Genomic DNA, 17212 nt, shown 5'->3' on the forward strand with positions numbered 1-17212 from the left:
TATTGGCAACGGTTCGAATTAAGAATTAATTGTACGTATACTAAGTACTTTACATGCATCCATTCCTTAAAGGCTACAATAACTGTCACTGCTGGGCAATACTGTAGGCCGATACACCTCACCTTGATGATTATAGTGCAAGCAAGTAGCTAACTTTGGGACGTAACTATACATTGTCGTGTATAGTTACACATAGAGTGCTTTTGGGGTGAAACTTAAGAATTAAACGTGAGAAACAAATGACCCACATCGAAGAGGGTACCGTATAACACGTTGACTTACTCTGATCGAGTCTTGTCTCTTGATCTCTGTCGTTCTCAATGTGAGTGAATCGGCAGCCAAATTCCTGGTTGGTAATTAGATCCATGAAAGTGTTGCTATAGAGAAATTCACTAGAGCTGCAAAAAAGAAAATATTGCTGTGAAAAAAAGCTAAATACTAACGTCGTAGGCGGTCACTGACTACCAGTTGGGTAGGGATCGCTGTGACCCTCCACGGAGCTATGAAATTGGGTGGAACCACCTACATGTAGCATGATGATGTGGACACAATAAAGTGCAGATTTCCCCAGCGAGTATTGGTGTTCAAACCACCTTGGCAAACAAGCCGCTTCCTGCATATAAGTCACATTGTATAATTATCTGCCTGTGATGAAGCTTATTTCACTCATGTTTGTGCGTCTTTCTGTGATCTCTATTGTTATCTGAACTCTGTCCAATAACTCTTCCCCATTTTTGTTTTTTGCACTTGTTATACCTATTATTCTCGAATGTATGTCACAGTTAAAGAGCACATGCTCTTCCAACCCTACTCTCCTAAAAATGTTTTTTGCACTTGTTATACCATTATTCTCGAATGTATGTCACAGTTCAAGAGCAGAGGAGGTATACGACACGCGTGCCTCGATTAGTGGGTAAAGACTTTAGAATGGATAAGTAACAGTCACAATGAGCCAAAAAACAGCCGGTAAAGACCCACTAGACAATAAACACTATGTGAGACGGAGGTCCTATCTCTGATAAAGAGTCGATCATACATTATTATAACACTATAATGGAACACAGGGGGGGGGGCAGAGCGTATACAACACATAAAAAGTCTAACGAAACACGGGGGGGCACAGCGTATACATGTATAACATACAAAAAGTACGTTATTATAATAGTCTAATGGAACACAGGGGGGGGGGGCACAGCGTATGCAACAGCTTGTTTAACCATAGATACAGGAAGAGAGGGATTGGCAACGGATCACGTGCGCCCATAAGCCACATATAAAATTACATGAAATCAATACAGAGCTTGACAAGCCATCCGTGTTTCCTTCCCCAACGCAGTAGAACAACCTTTATGGCAACCTTTCCAAGCCCCCAAAACACTTCTATTCGATGCCCCTTGCTTGTAGGCATCATTTAGAGATGACAAAAACATAATTTCGATTGTTGTGAAGTAGCTAGAGGTACATGCGACACTATGTACCTCCTGCTACTATAATATAGCTAGAGCTGCCTAACTAAGTAGTGTACTGTGTAGCATAATTATGGCCTAAAGCACTGCATTGAACTGAAAGTTAAGCAGCAAAATTCTTATACTGACAGTAAAACAATCGTTTGTCTCTTATTTTGTGTCTGGCCATTTTTCCCAACGTTGAAAGTAGGCGGCCTCAATTAAACCGCAGGGAAACACGGATGGCTATTCGAGGCGCTTTTGTTGCCAATCCCTCTCTTCCTGTATCTATGGTTTAACAAAAAGTACGTTAGTGTCTAATTGAGCACAGGGGGGAGGGCAAGCGTATACAACAGCTCGTAACATTGGCCTGTGACCCTATTATAAATGATGCGACTTTATAAATGATGCGACTAAAAGTGAGTGGGAGATATACATGCTGTGCAGGTGCACCTGAAAACGGGTTTTCTATAGAGAGGCTTTATTTGCTTATTTGCTTATTTGCTTATTTGCCTGATTGAGAGGCATCTTTGTGTAGGAACATTTGCATTGGATGACTCAATCTAAAGTACACGTACATGTACATGCAATGCAAGCTTCGTACTCTGAAAACATCATAGTTGTCATCTCCACCTGAGGCTAAGAGCTGACCGTCAGGTGACCATCTGAGCCTGCACACCTCCTGTGTGTGACCTTGGTAGCGTTCGATTGGAAGAGAGGCCTCTCGATGGTCCTAGGCAACAGATCAGAGGAATACCATGTGACTGCATGCAGACATAATTGCTGTGGCCGAGAATAATTATGCTCTCGGTGCGCATGCGCAAGCGAGGTATACGGTAGTCCGTTTGTGTGTGTGTGTTAATGCTGAAAGTGAAAGTTATAGTCTAATGGAGCGGGGGGCATATACAACAGCTGCTATTTAGATCAGAATACACATCACCACGACGACTCACATCTCTTGACTGTAACTGTTTAAATACTGCCAGTTCGGTTCCTCACATCAAAATAGCGCCATTCTCAATGAATCCAAACTGCACATGGCAAATACATAACACTTCTAGTACATAGCTAATGAATGACTGTATGTGATGAAATTGGACACAGTACGCTACAGCTACACGTACAGTATGAATTCTGTTACTACATGCATAGTGAATTGACTAATCAACATTGGTACGTTTACTCTAAGCAGAACGGGGAAAAGCCTTGAAAAGCAATATGAATAGCCAGTTTTACGATCAGATCCAATATTTGTTTTATGAAATACAAGCTTGTATGAGAGATGACAGCCTCCTTACCCAAACTGTAGTGGTTGTCCGTCCTTGGTCCAGGAGAAGGTGACCAGAACAACGGGGGCATGAGACACACCAGTATCTCTGTTGTACCCACTTGGGTCTTGAATATATCTCCAGGCTCACTTAGTTAAAACGGTCGGCTCTGGAGGGAGGGGTCAGTATATACAGCATGCAAAACACAGAAGTTGAACAGTAACAAAAGGGCAGTTGACTGTGTACTAGATTCTTCATACAGTGTGTAGACTACGTACTTGTGTATTCATAAAATGCACATGCACACGTAATATTTTATAGTGTAGATAGTGGGGGGATGGGGAGATAGTGGGGGAGTGTGTGGTATTGGAAACAAAGTGGGAGAGTTGGGTTACTACGTTACGTACCTGTACAAAGGAAGTGGGTGTGGTTAAGTACAGACACCACAATAACATAGTACACACTAAAAAAGCTTTGTAATTATGTCTACAAGAGACTTGCTATATAAGGACGTACCTCTTTGGCCAGTGTGATGCTCTCGGGTGCAAGTTCACTTGTAGGCGGAGGATGGTTCCGTTGCGTGTACGCTGACTCACTATGTTAAAGATACGACCAGACACAACTTGTTGACGAGCCTCCACCTAGCAACACAGCATAGCAATGGAACGAGGGGAATAATAGCACATAACATGTCAACTAGTGCTCCAGATACTAAGCTCATTAACTGTACCCCCCCCCACACACACACACCCCTCACACACACACAACACCTTCTTCCTTCAGTCATCAAAGAGAGGCTGGGTGTTGAGCTTTTGTCTGAATGAGTCTCCGTCTTCCTTGAGATGCTGACGACGCCAGTTCTTCCTGGATACTGAACACATCGGGGAGGTTGGGAGGTTGTATGAAAAAGTGTGCGAGCCACAAGGTAAACACGACATAATGGCTATATACAATCTGTAACCACACATTGAGCTCAGCTAAAAATAAAGCGAACGGTACTCACCTTCACGGAGGAGAGTGCCTTTGACCTGTCGCAGACTGTGTAGGACAGGAGAGTAGCACTACATAATACAAACATCATGACGGTATACAATAAATGTAGTACATAGAGTAATTGATGTAATTACAAGCGCCAGAACAAAAGTGGAATAGAATTAATCACTTGCGTTCAGCAGCCCAGATGGCACCTAAGTTGCGCTTTTGTTGTACAGCTAGAACTAGAGTGACTCGTGAACAACATTCATTGACGTGTGAAGGGTCGGATGATTGTCAAACAAGCCTTTTTATAAGCACCAGAAAAATTGTATCTAGTGGGGGGGGAGGGGGGCTGAACCTTCCACCCCCCCAAACCTAGATGAAACCCTGGCCGAGTGTGGTCCATCTATCCTCGAAATGTTTAAAGTTAATGCCACGAAAATAACCCGCTATAGAGGGTCGGTATAATTATACATATACTATAGCCTCAAAAATTTATCAGTATAGCTTGATGACAGACCAGAGACTCCAACGTTCGGTCGCAAATTGACCAGGAAAATGTATGTATTCTGCAGCTTACCGAACAGCTGGTGATGGGTCCCTAGTGGCCATCCAAACTGAAGAGATGACCACTGGGCTGGTCTGCTAGTTGCCAGTTTTTTTTATAGTCATCCTCGTCACCTGCAGACGATACACAGCACACCTAATCATTGGAATGCATATTGTAGATCATATTGTAGATCATCTACATGTATACTAGTCTCGCAGAAGTCAGACCTCGCCGATGAAACGTCTGTACGCTGGCATGGCCCAGCCAATCGATGGACATGTTTATAACATAATCAATACTGCTTACAACATTGACGTGACAGGCACAAAACAAACTATCTGGCTGCACATCGGAGGCTTCCCACTATTCTATCAAAGCTAGCTTCCATAAACTAAATAAACATTACATCTTTCTCACCTTGTAGACTACACGTACGTAGAGCTGGACCCAGTATTTGGCTAGCTGTATCATTATAGAGTGACTGAGCCAGCTTACTGTGGCTCAATGTGTTGCTGTTATCCCGTGGATAAAGTTTCAGGATTTGTGTTGACACAAATCTTTGTTGCTCAATGTTTTCTTGATATCCCGTATAGAGTCTAATTTAGACTATCAAATAAAGTTTCAGGATTTGTGTTAAAACGCACTCAAAGTAGGGAATGAAATGCCACATTCAAACAATTAACAGCAGACTGCAATGTGATCACTCACTCACTTGTTAATGTGCTGGCTGCACTTTCCTGGTCCTGTGTGACCGCCCTCCAGGTCTCCTGACAATAGAGCCTCACACCCTCAGCCACATAGTACCTGAGGGAGGGTTAGGAACAATGAACAAAGGACCCTAAAAAAAGAGGTTGTAAATGGTAGAGTGCACAACAGTCATACTAAGCCAAAACAGACGGTAAAGATCCACTAGATAATAAACATTAAGTGAGACATGACTGCATGATAAATATACGGACATAATCTAATAGGCATCACTTTCAGGTTTTGGAAATACAGAATGTACAGGAAGGGGTTGGTAGCTGGTATAATAGACTTACTTGTCGACAGGCTTTGGAAATACAGAATGTACAGGTAGGGGTGGTACATTATTGCTGGTATTATAATAGGTACCACTTTCAAACTGTGTAACCTCCCTAAAGACGCAAGTAAAGCAAAAAAGAACTGGTTATCTTCGAGGCACTAAATTTACGCGGTTTAGCTTTGAAAATTAGTGCCTCGAAACCTTTCGGTATTGAAGTACCTCTACTGCAGGGTATCCCCGAAAAGATAGTGACCTCAGCCCAGCAGTTTGTACTGCATCAACCAGGTTTCACGGCTAGCTTACCTGACTGAAGACTTGAGACTCTGGGAGGCCACTATTACGTAGGGTTGGTAATGGTAGCCAGAGCGACACTCCAGAGCAATGTTCATGAGTGGAATGGTCACCTGAGGGGGGAAACAGTGTTGTATAATGAGTAATTATAATGAGTAATCAGTTTTTACGTGTATGGTAATATAAACCTTAAATGTGGGGTTACGTTAAAAATATCTATTTCTACACCTAGTGCATAAAGTAACTGTGCTTAGTCTGTGCAACTCACTTATATTTCTGTTCCCACAGGTTGTTTTGATTCTGTTGCACCCAAGCAAATCAAATCAGCCCCATCAAACAGACTAAATCTCAACATTACACACTGCTTCCTGCCACAACAAACAAACCAACAGACTACAGACAAACAAACCAACAGACTACTATATAATGCCAACAGAACAATAAACCAACAAACTACTACTAGCTGCCACTTGAAATAGATAAATGTACAGAGCCTATCATGTGGTCCCCCACTGTAAAGGGTAGACTGTGACTGTGAGTAATGTACAGAGCCTATCATGTGGTCCCACTGTAAAGGGTAGACTGTGACTGTGACTGTGAGTAATGTACAGAGCCTATCATGTGGTCCCACTGGAAAGGGTAGACTGTGACTGGTGAGCCTAATAGACTACAGACAACTGGGTCACTATAGGCTTTGAAGTGGAACAGGTTGTAGTAGTATATAAAGACTACCTGCTGTGTGTGTGTGTGTGTGTTACACAGCAAACTAAGACAGCAAACTAAGACACTCACATCTCACCAAAGTTATCACAGAGAAAGATATTCTTTAGCATGGAAGCCACGGAGTGCTCCTCTCTCACCCCAAACCCCAACAACCATGCCGTCCAACTTCTTCCTGCAGGACCAAGAACCAAGTCAGGTTTGCTATTACTAGTATCAGAAGGTTACAGTATGAAAGATCAGCCTGAGCTGAGCCTGAGCTGCATTTGCATGAGCCAAATAAATGATTGTTGTCTATTCGCACATACTAAAATCCAATTCCCAGTAATTCTCTTGAGCAGAGGTGTTGACTAGGATGCATGCAAATTACTGCTATATGCATTTTCCTCTCACCACAAGCTCCACAACAGAGCCATCCAATACTCTTTGACTTTACACAACACACTAAAGCGTGTAGTAACAGTGTTCTTTCTGATTACAATAGGCACTTGACCCAGGAGAACATTCAGATACTCCAATGGACAAATCTGAGCTGGGAGAGGTGAGAACATGAGTCGCATCATATACCATACCGTCTTCACGCACAATAATATGGTTTTTATTTCAGTCAACATCAACGATTTACTCACCTCAGGATATTGGTCCTTACACTCCAAGTGCCCCCACAAGTCTAGACGACACAGCAGAACAGAGTCAGGTACTTAGCACAGTATGTTAGACGCATGAGCATGTATGCTAGTCAGCATATACCAACTGTGCATAGTACTATCTGGTTTGATACCTACTTTCAGGAGACAACACCCACCAGCGCTAACCCTCAAGTGACACCAATATCGAGGTTTGGTCTGCGCAAAAGAACAAGAACAAGAACACGGGTGAGTGTATATGAAATATGGACAACATCAGAGTGCAATGTACAGTAGAGGCCAATTGTTCCATTTGTGCGTTTGTTTGCAAGCAAATCAAAACATCGGTTTGGTGCATGTGCAGGCATAGATAGAAGAGGAAGATAGAAGAGGAAGAGGGATTGGAAACGGAAGTATACCCTCATGTAACATCCGCTTTACCTGTGGTTTAATCGAGGCTGTGCCAACAAGCCAAAGCTGTAGATGGCTGTAGATGGCTGTAGATGGGCGTGGTCCGGCTAGCCAAAGCTGACGGCCTATTTTTACACACTGTGCATACTAAACGACCAAATGTGCTAAGTCTGTGCAACTCATTTATATTTAAAGGTTTATACCTATTTTAGCAGTTATAACCAGCACTCTTACACGTTTTAGCAATACAAGACTATAAATAGCAGCTTTTTGCTTATACCTTTACTGGAATGTCCCTTTTTACTGGGTCAGTCATTATAGCAAGTACTACACGTGGCTCACAGACTGGGCATGTTATAAAGTGCTGAAAGAGATGATGTCTCGAGGAAACTTATTTTGAGTGAGTTACCCGGCAAAATAGCCTCGTTTATAGGGCGTAAAACGCGGATAGTTTTAGAGGTTTTACTGCAGATTCAATGAATCATCACGTGCACTACATCCGGTGCACTACATCTGTTTCCAATCCCTCTATCTATGATGCAATCAAGCTTGCAATTATAGACTTACACAAACCGCTAATTGGATTCGTAGCAATTACTACAGTGCCTTTAGCCTATAGAGTAAATAAACGCAATTTGGTGCGTATTGGTACATAATACATTTCTAAGAAAATATGATGATACCATTGTGTTAGTGAACAAATTATCATCCAAAAAGATTTCCATGGCAACCAAAGGTGGTGAGTATGTGGTGGTTTATATACAGTGGAACCTCTGTTAACAACCACCTCCGAATAAAGGCCAGCTGCTATATAACGGCCAGGTCCCAAATGAACAGTTTGTGTACAAAACAACCTCTCAACAAAGGCCACCTCTGTATAAAGGCCAAAACATTGTTTCCCAAAGGTATCCGTTATAGAGGGGTTCCACTGTAACACCAACATTTTTCTATAGTAGACAATCGCTTAGCGATGGAAAAGACCACTCGTTTTCGGCTAAGGTATGGAACTTTGGCATAACATTCCTAAATAGTTAAGTTACGAATAGCTTACATAAGTACACGTACTGATTAATACACGTACTGATTAATACTCAATTATGGGATATTTTGGGTGTCTTTTCGCTTAGCGATGGAACTCAAGCAAATTTGTCGTCTAAGGTCTATGCACTTTAATTTTTAATAAATTTTCCATCTTTTGATACATCCAGAAATACTTTAGTTCCGGAGATATTTGATGTTACACACATTTTTTTTACGATCACCCCCATTTTCACCTAAAACGATTTCCCACTACAACAATTTTTGAGGAAATATTTTTGAATAATGTTGCATTCACCTATACAATGGTATCAGTATCAGCACAATTTCTTAGAAATGTTTCAATCTTGAGACACCCTATTGTGGTAATTACTTTCAAAGCTGAAGACACTGTACATGCTGTGAGTGTAAACTCAGAACTAAAGCTTTTGCAAATTTGACATTGCGTATTATTATTATTATTATTATTATTATTATTAAGACTTTACAGCCTGTAACGTGAATGATATAAAAACAAGTGATTGTTGTAGCAAAGACTATAGCTGACAGACTGTGTAGCTGACAGACTGTGCCGCATTGAGCGACACAGCTGGATAATTTAATGATTACATGTGAAGCTAGCTATAATTACGTGTGTAGCATCTCTTGCATGGGCACATTAAGTGGTAGGTACATGGGATGTCAGAGACAAAGTTTTGTTTGAAGTGCTCCCAGAAGTAATGGTGGAGTGTATTCTTTGTTGAAGTTAGTGGTGCGCTGATATCCATCAGCATAGTGGGCATCAAGTTAACCTTGTGATACGATTGAGGTAGAAGTGTCTGCTTGCGCTGTAGTGATTGGCTTGTACAGTGAGTTTGTTGTTGCAACTGAAGCGGGTGCGACCAGTAACGAATTTGATGTGATCTCTTATGTTGAAGTTGTCCGAGGGTTCCTTTAGTGACTTTACTAGAAACATTATGTCCTGTATTTCAAACCAGTACATTAGATGTAGTAGCTTCAAATCGGACAGCCTTGATCTGTATGAGCTTGAGTAATCATTGAGTATGAATTTGGTGGCTCTCCTCTGGATTCTTTCTAGTTTTTGAATGTCCTTGATCAAATTTGGTCTCCAGACTTGGGAGAGTAGGTGACCTGGGATCTAACTAGGGTTATATATAACGATTTTTTTGTGCTGGTTTCTGATTTCATTGAAATCGTCCGTCGGATGAGGTTAAGAGCTCGGTAGGCCTTAGACAATATGAGGTTATAATGCAGTGACCAGGAGAGGTTGTTGGCTATGCACAAGCCTAGGTCTTTTTCTTTTGTAGCAAAGTTAAGGTGAGAATTGTGGATTGAGTAGAGTGTATTAGGGTTGTCTTCGTGCCAGCTAGGATGAGTTATGCGCAGCACATTACATTTTCCTTCATTGAGTTGCATGTTCCAAGTAGTGCACCAGGATGACAACTGGTTGATGTCTGTTTGTAATTCCAATTGGTCTTCCGTAGAAGTGATGCACTTTACTAGCTTTGTGTCGTCCGCAAATAGAAATGGATTGGCAGATGAGATGCACTCCGGTAGGTCATTGATAAAAATAATAAATAACAGTGGGCCTAGGATGCTTCCTTGCGGAACTCCTGACATAACTGGTAAGTAGTTGGATGGAGTATTAATAACACTTGTGAAGTGTATCCTGTCATGTAGGTACGATTTAAACCACAGCCAAAGAGGGCCTGTGATGCCTGTCTTCCAAAGCTTTAGCAACAGCTCATTGTGCGGGACCGTGTCGAAAGCTTTCTTAAAATCTAGGTAGATGACATCTGTAGGTTTTCGGTTTTCTATGTTGTCAAAAACTTGGGAAAAGAATAGGATTAATTGAGAAAGACATGATCGGTTTCTTAGGAACCCGAATTGTTGGCATGTTATCTTTGGTCTCACGAATGTAATAATTTTCTTGTAGATGATAGTTTCAAAGACTTTGGATATAATTGGGAGAAGAGAGATGGGCCGAAAGTTTTCTACAAGATGGGGGTCGCCCTTCTTTGGGATTGGGCAGATTTTGTGGACCTTCCAGTGGGGTGGGAAAGTATGTGAAGATAGGCTAGAATTGAAAATGTGTGTGACTGATCTTGTGAGAGCGGTAGCACAGCATTTGAGGGTTGACGCATTTATATTATCGTGGCCTGGTGACTTTGTTGTGTCTAGTGAGGTGAGGGTTTCGTACACCTCAGACTCTTCTATAGAGATAGAGCTCAGTTGATAAGTGGGGGAGGGCATTTTGTCCCATGGAGGAAGTGTATAGTCACTTCTTGTGAATGTCGAGTTAAAGTATTTGTTGAAAATTTCAGCAATCTGTCCAGTCTCTGTGATGATGGAGCCGTTGTGGATTATTGTTCTAGTTTGTGGACTTTTCTTACTTAGGTCGCGCAGATGACGGAATAGTTTACTTGGGTTGAACTTAATTAAAGCATACTGCCAACGATTTTTCGTACTCAGATTTGGCAGTTGTCATTAGTTCCTGGAGATGAGTAGACAAGTTAGATAGCCTTAGAGATGTACTCTCAGTGGGTTTGGATTTGTTTCTGCGTGTAAGCGTTTTGCAGCGATTGATAGTATGTCTCATTTCTGTGGTATACCATTTTGGGCTTTTTGACTTCTGAGAGTTAAATTTGGGCACAAATATTTCCTGTGCTCTTGAGATAATTTTTTCTAGATGGACTGAACAGGCAGGCTTGGGTTGGCAGATAAAAAACTCAGACATGGAATTAAAATTTGCTTTTTTAAAGTTGTAGTTGCTGGCCGATTTGTCTTTAGAGAGTAGTTTTGGTGTTTTTAAGCCATCTAGTGAGAACGTGATAAGGAAGTGATCAGACATAGGTGAACAATTAGACGAGTCAATGTGCAGGTTGAGTATCCTGTCTGGTGAATTCGTGCATACTACGTCCAGTATGTTTCCTTTTGTGTGTGTTGGAGATGCAATCAGTTGGAGAAAGTTCTGAGCGAAAAGTGAGTTACAAATAGAAACCGAGAGTGGAGTTTTTCCAGACAAAGATGACCAATCTACATCTGGGCAGTTTAGGTCGCCCACCAAGATGGTGTTGTGGTTTGGAAGAGGTTGTGGTTTGGAAGAGACGATATGGCGTTTGCCACTTCTAAAGAAAAATGTGCTGGTGGTATGTAGATACATGCCAGGGTTGTTTTGGGAGAAACAAGCAGTTCAATTACAATTAGTTCCAGAGATTTGTGCCTGCAGATTAGTTGAGAGGGTATATCTTCGGATATCAGAATGGCTACACCACCTCCTCTCGCACTTCTGTCTCTGCGGTAAATTTTGTAGCCAACGGGAGAAATTTCATTATCATATATCAAATCAGTGAGCCAAGACTCAGTTATACATATCACATCCAGAGATAGGCTCGCTATCATTGAGTGGACAAAATTAATTTTATTTGCAATACTTCTAGAGTTCCAAACGCCAATTGAGATGTGCCTTTGGTGTAAGGCTAGTCAGTTTGAGTCTGGCTCGGAGGGTTGGTCGTCCCCTGAGTCAGATTGTATGGGCTGTATGGGCTGATTGTTTTCAAGTAAGGGTTCTATGTTGTGGAATTCCATGTTTTCTACATAACCCTGTCTTTTGTTACTGATGAGTAGACTTTTGCCACGGATCTTGATTGTTTTGCTATCTGTACCAAGGTTTATCAACCTTCTGCGTTCTTTAAGTAGAATTGATTCTATTGATCGCTCCTCCTTGGTCATATCAGATATGTCTGGTGTTGCTGCGAGCTTGAACCTGTTTGTCAAGATCAGTAGTGGGTCTCTAGCATTCGACAGTTTTACTAATAAGGGTCTAGGTCTGGTTCTTTTTGTGTCGTACTTTCCCAACCTTATGCAGTCTTTGATAGAATTATCACTCACATTTGGGTTTGTTGGTTTTAGGGCTGAGACTGCTGACTCAGTGTCCTTGTTTAGCCTTTCATGTCTTTTTGTTCCCTCTTCGCATTCCTTTAGACCGTAGACCACAACATTAAATTTGCGGTCCTCTGTGCTTTTGACAGTAGTGGGTCTAGTTTCCTGTCTGGGAGGCTCTGTGGAGACCTGAGTTTGTAGCACTTCAGTGTATGGAATGTCTATGGCAGGGGCCGAGGTGTTGTTGAGTTTCAGTTCTGCAATTTCCAATTGTAAGGCATTTATCACTTGCATCATGTTTGATAGCTGTTCCCCCTGAGTGAGAAGCTTACAGTGTGGACAGATAAAGGGCTCGCTTGAGGCTTGAAAGTGAAGAAATGCTGTAGTAGACAGTCCCGCACAGTATCTGTGGATCCAGCCATCGCACATGCCCTCACAGAAGATTGAGTCTTTGGTCTTTGACTGGTCAGTGACTTCATCTTCGCAGACTTTACATACTAGTGACTTGGCCTTTTTGCTTGCTTTCTCCTTTGGAGGAGGTTTTGACCCTGACCCTTGTTTGGTGGGCATGTTTGCTTGGCTTTAGTATTTTATGTATGAGCTACTACTCATGGCCAGATAAAGAGGGACTGCTACTCTTTTGAGTAGGCCAAATAATAAATAAAATAAAGATAATAAAAATAAATAATAAAAATAATAAAAATTTAATAATAAATTATAACTCTCCCTCTGATCACAGCAGTCTCTCCCAGTCTCACTCACCCTAGCTTTAGATCACTCTCTTAGTCTTCTGAATATCCCAGGACAAATGGATCTAATTTGACAACAGTATAGATCCTTGCAGTTGCAGGGTGAGCTCACAATAGAACTTTTTCTTCTCTATGCCTCGTGCGCATGCGCAAGCGAGGTATACGGTAGTGTGTTTGTGTGTGTAGACTGCTACAGCTGCTCAAGGATCAATGAAGTGCAGTAAGAGTTTCTTCTATAGATAGGCTTTTAGCCGTGTTTTCTTGGATTTTCATTCGTGGATTTGAGCTTCGTTCTCGAGTTATGCCTAGATTTGCTTACTTGGAATGCCATTGCAGCCTTTTTAGAAAAGTGCGTAGCAAAACTTCCATGGAGTGTTGTTACTTTACATCATTTAATTCTTTTATATCACAATGTAGCAGCCACAAGTAGTACGTGCGTAGACAGAAACGGGCCTTTGCGTGAACTTAATCAACTATCTACGCAACAGAAGCAGAAAATTTACATTGATATACATGCATGTGTATAGCGGTTAATTGCCCCTCAAGCCTATAGCATGCTACAAGCATTGCCTCATAGAGCCAGACTTGTTCTATTTAACTACTGCTTTACAATGGGCTGTAAAGATCGTAAAAAACTGGTACCCATCAATAAAAAGTTCCTGTTCCGTTTCTTAAAACGCACGTATTCTTAAAACGCACGTATAAATGGTAGCATTAAACCGGATGTAGAACGGCCACTTCCCTCATTATGACGGTGACGTCCTCATGAAAAATTGAAATGAGTAATAAAGTACGCAGACAGTAGAGACGATGGTCTTTAAAAACAGGTATTCCAGGTCACAGATGACTTGCAAGGAGGGCAACTTAAGACCGAGAACAAGGATTAAAGCGCTACACAATCAGCTATACTGTAGTACACAAGCTAGCTAGCTACACTGTACACACGATCACAAGTTAATGATTCTGCTTACTCAGCAATTTTTCTGCACATGCGTGAAAACGGTAGCGTTTGCACAACAATGCGTTCATTGTGCATTTTTTTAAACGCAAAAGAAACGGGAAATTTTTACTGATGGTACTGTAACTAAGCTCATGAACTTCGACCATTTTTAAACATTAAAATTGCTTAAAACGCCGTATCCCTGAGAATAACTTTCTCTGGCCTAAATTCGCTTGCATTGCATTTACTTTGTTACGTCACTTCAAATAATATTTATAGGGGGGACAGTCCCCACAGTTATGTATGATGAATGAACACCTATCAATAATGCTAACTCAACTGCAGATTACATCCACCTCAAGAGAGACTGAGTCTACAGAATCTGATGATAGCGAATACATTCCGACCCCTTTACGAGTTCTCGAAAGAAGCTATCCACCAAAACTTGTCAATGACTGTCACCCACAATGACTGTCACCCAATTGCAATTGCTGCGTGTACTGTTCCTGCGTGTACTGTTCCGGCCAAGTGTTGCGTCATAGACATGCGACAGCTCGACTTTTCAACAGAGGATGCAAAGCAACCGGATGCAAAGGAAAATTCCTCCCTATAAAAGTTGACACTCGTGGAATGGGAGGTAATGCATTACATACAGATGTGACCAATGCGGGAGCTCGGCGTACTTTCAACACGCCACCAATACCTCCGGGCGAAACGACATTAGCCTGGCATTGCAGGTGGCTTTCATCACGGCAGGATGTACACACGCCACCTATGCCACCTATGCAAAGGCCCTCCAGGTGATGGGCATCGACGCAGTGGATGCTCCGACCTTTATGTCCATCCACAATAAAAAAAATGCATCCTATAGTTGAGCAGATGGTGGAGAAACTTTGTGAGAAAGAGAAAATGAGAATGAAAGCGATGGACCAGAAGGAGCTTGGGTCATGGGAACGTGCCGTGACAAGTGCAGATGGTACGTGGATGACTAGGGGATATCACAGCAAAAATAATTATGACATTTTCAATTCGAAACTTTTTTACGGGTGCTCTCCTCTACTTCGAGCATCTTTGCCAAAAGGGCAGAGATAAAATAATCAAAGAACCTCTTTACGAAGGGACTTCAAAATCGGCAGAGGGCTTTGCTGCAAGAGAACTCATGGCCAAAGCCAAAGAGGAAGGCTTAAACGTTGAAATACATTGGCAGGACGGTGACTCTTCCTCGAGCAAGTCCGTTGAAGAAATATTTCCGAGAGCGAAAGTGATGATTTGTGGAGGACATGCTGGTAGATCCCACCTCAAACAGCTGCAGGCGTTAGCAAAAAAAAAGAAGTTTACAAAAGCGTATCAAGATAAACACAAGGAAATATTCCCAGACGTGCTTACTGCAACCTGTACCTGCGAGAATAGGCACAGCCAAGGGTGCGGATGCCTGACCGAGAGTTTCTGTCAGAGAGCTCGAAACAATTTTTCAAAGATCTTATCGGAAAGCCAATCCCCAGAACGACTGCAGGCTTTGGTCCACCACGCAAAGGACGAACATGAATGGGACGGAGGGAAATGTTCTTTCCATGAACTCAGCGTGTGCAGCTGTGGGAAGTGTAGCAACAACGACAGCTACAAGTGTGAAGATAAAAAATACAAGACGCGAGAGGCACTGAAATGCCCTTTTCACCTATTGGTGTATAAGATTGAATGTCACACGAGATCAATAATGGCCGATAAGCTGGTGGACAGAGTTCTAAAGCGTGGACATTCAAACTGGTTAGAAAGCTCACACAGCGTTTTTATCAGATTCAGACCCAAGCATATAAACCTTGAACCTTGAACGACTGCACTACCACGTTTCGACAAATCTTGGGATCTTGCAGGCAAACATGACAAACGAATTTAACCAGCAAGGGCCAGGCTACCACTGGAAAATTGAACTATTCCAACGACTTAATCTGCCTTCATTCGCTGGAGTTAAGGAAATGCTAGAAAAATTGAACCGGAAAAGAAAAAAGGTCCTCGACTCAATAAAAACAACAAAGGTAAAAAAGAGGCGGTTACAGTTGAAATCACAAAGGACACACGAAGCACAGCAACGAAAACTGTGGTCAAATAAACACGGACACCACACCTACGGAGAGGAGGAGGATATGGTTGAGATTGTCGAGATTGTCAAGGGAGCAAAGGAGAAGAAAAAGTGCAAGTGTGGATCCAGTAGCCATTCCTTACCAACTCACAGAAACTGTCGAAACAACCCCAAAAATTTAAAACTTGCCGCAATCAGTGGCGCAATCAGTGGCGCAACACCGATCGGCAATGATAACCTCGCTGACGATCGGGCAATCACAACACCTCAAGTTACAACACCTCAGGTTAACGATGTGGATTTTGCCAACGACGGAGAGGAGGAGGAGAGGAGGAGGATAAGGTTGAGAAGGTTGAGATTGTCAAGGGAGCAAAGGAGAAGAAAAAGTGCAAGTGTGGATCCAGTAGCCATTCCTTACCAACTCACAGAGACTGACGATCGGCAATGATAACCTCACTGACGATCGAGCAATCACAACACCTCAAGTTACAACACCTCAAGTTGACAATGTGGATTTTGCCGACGATGATCAAGTCGAAGCTATACTGGTATCAGCAAACAGTGGTGCAACACCGATCGGCAATGACAACCTTGCTGATGATCAGGCGATCACAACACCTCAAGTTGACGATGCTGACGATAATCAAGTCGAAGCTATACTGGTATCAGACGAGGAGCTCGACATTGACGCCTACGGAGAGAAGGTTGAGATTGTTGAGGGAGCAAAAAAGAAGAGAAAGTGCAATTTTGGATCCAGTAGTAGTTTAAAACTTGCCGCAAACAGTGGGGCAACACCGATTGGCAATGATAACCTCGCTGACGACCGGGCGATCAATGATCAAGTCGAAGAATATCTGGCTATACTGGTATCAGACGAGGAGCTCGACATCGATGCCTTTGAGGATGCCATCACTAGTGCATGTATATGTGGAGCACTTAACAAAGCCCATAGCAGGACCTGCCCTAGGAACTCACGAGTACGCTATGCCAGAAAGAGGCAACACAGCAAACCTCTTTACGAGGTAGAAGACTATGTTTATTTGCATAGCAAGCAGTTGAAAAACAAGCACATACCGTGTCGAGTTTTTGAGTGTTTAGAAAAACCAATATCAAAGTCTACAGATTGTGTTGCAAAAGTGGCATTTTTTCTGAGCTCCATCAAGAAACAGACTTGACTAAATCTTCCGCCAGCCACTTCATTTGTGTTGAAGAATGG

General features: G+C 42.2%; 2 protein-coding genes across 2 annotated transcripts in view; both read left to right on the top strand.

Moving 5' to 3' along the window:
• Positions 1 to 6419: 6419 nt before the first annotated feature.
• Positions 6420 to 9382, top strand: LOC135338979 (uncharacterized). The gene is made up of 5 exons (XM_064535068.1): positions 6420 to 6472; positions 6758 to 6814; positions 6908 to 6970; positions 7065 to 7148; positions 9266 to 9382. Exons 1-5 carry the CDS (start codon positions 6431 to 6433, stop codon positions 9380 to 9382), a joined length of 363 nt encoding a protein of 120 aa, XP_064391138.1. The 5' UTR covers positions 6420 to 6430.
• A 6414-nt stretch (positions 9383 to 15796) lies between these two features.
• The window catches only part of LOC135338980 (uncharacterized), a 2444-nt gene continuing 1028 nt past the window's right edge, over positions 15797 to 17212 (top strand). Inside the window, exons 1-2 of the mRNA XM_064535069.1 lie at positions 15797 to 16282; positions 16404 to 17212. The exon at positions 16404 to 17212 is cut by the window's right edge and continues 1028 nt beyond it. Of these exons, the coding sequence (XP_064391139.1) occupies positions 15797 to 16282; positions 16404 to 17171 (1254 nt within the window). The 3' untranslated portion in view covers positions 17172 to 17212. The remainder of the gene's footprint in view (positions 16283 to 16403) is intronic.

This window comes from Halichondria panicea, chromosome 7, assembly GCF_963675165.1.
Source record: "Halichondria panicea chromosome 7, odHalPani1.1, whole genome shotgun sequence".
Classification (NCBI taxonomy): Eukaryota; Metazoa; Porifera; class Demospongiae; order Suberitida; family Halichondriidae; genus Halichondria; species Halichondria panicea.

Excerpts from the sequence above, each read along its gene's own strand:
- LOC135338979 (XM_064535068.1), top strand. The coding sequence starts at position 6,431 with ATGCCGTCCAACTTCTTCCTGCAGGACCAAGAACCAAGTCAG. Across the intron at positions 6,473-6,757 it reads AGGACCAAGAACCAAGTCAG|GCACTTGACCCAGGAGAACA; the intron begins GTTTGCTATTAC and ends TGATTACAATAG. Across the intron at positions 7,149-9,265 it reads GAACAAGAACAAGAACACGG|TTGTCCGAGGGTTCCTTTAG; the intron begins GTGAGTGTATAT and ends CTTATGTTGAAG.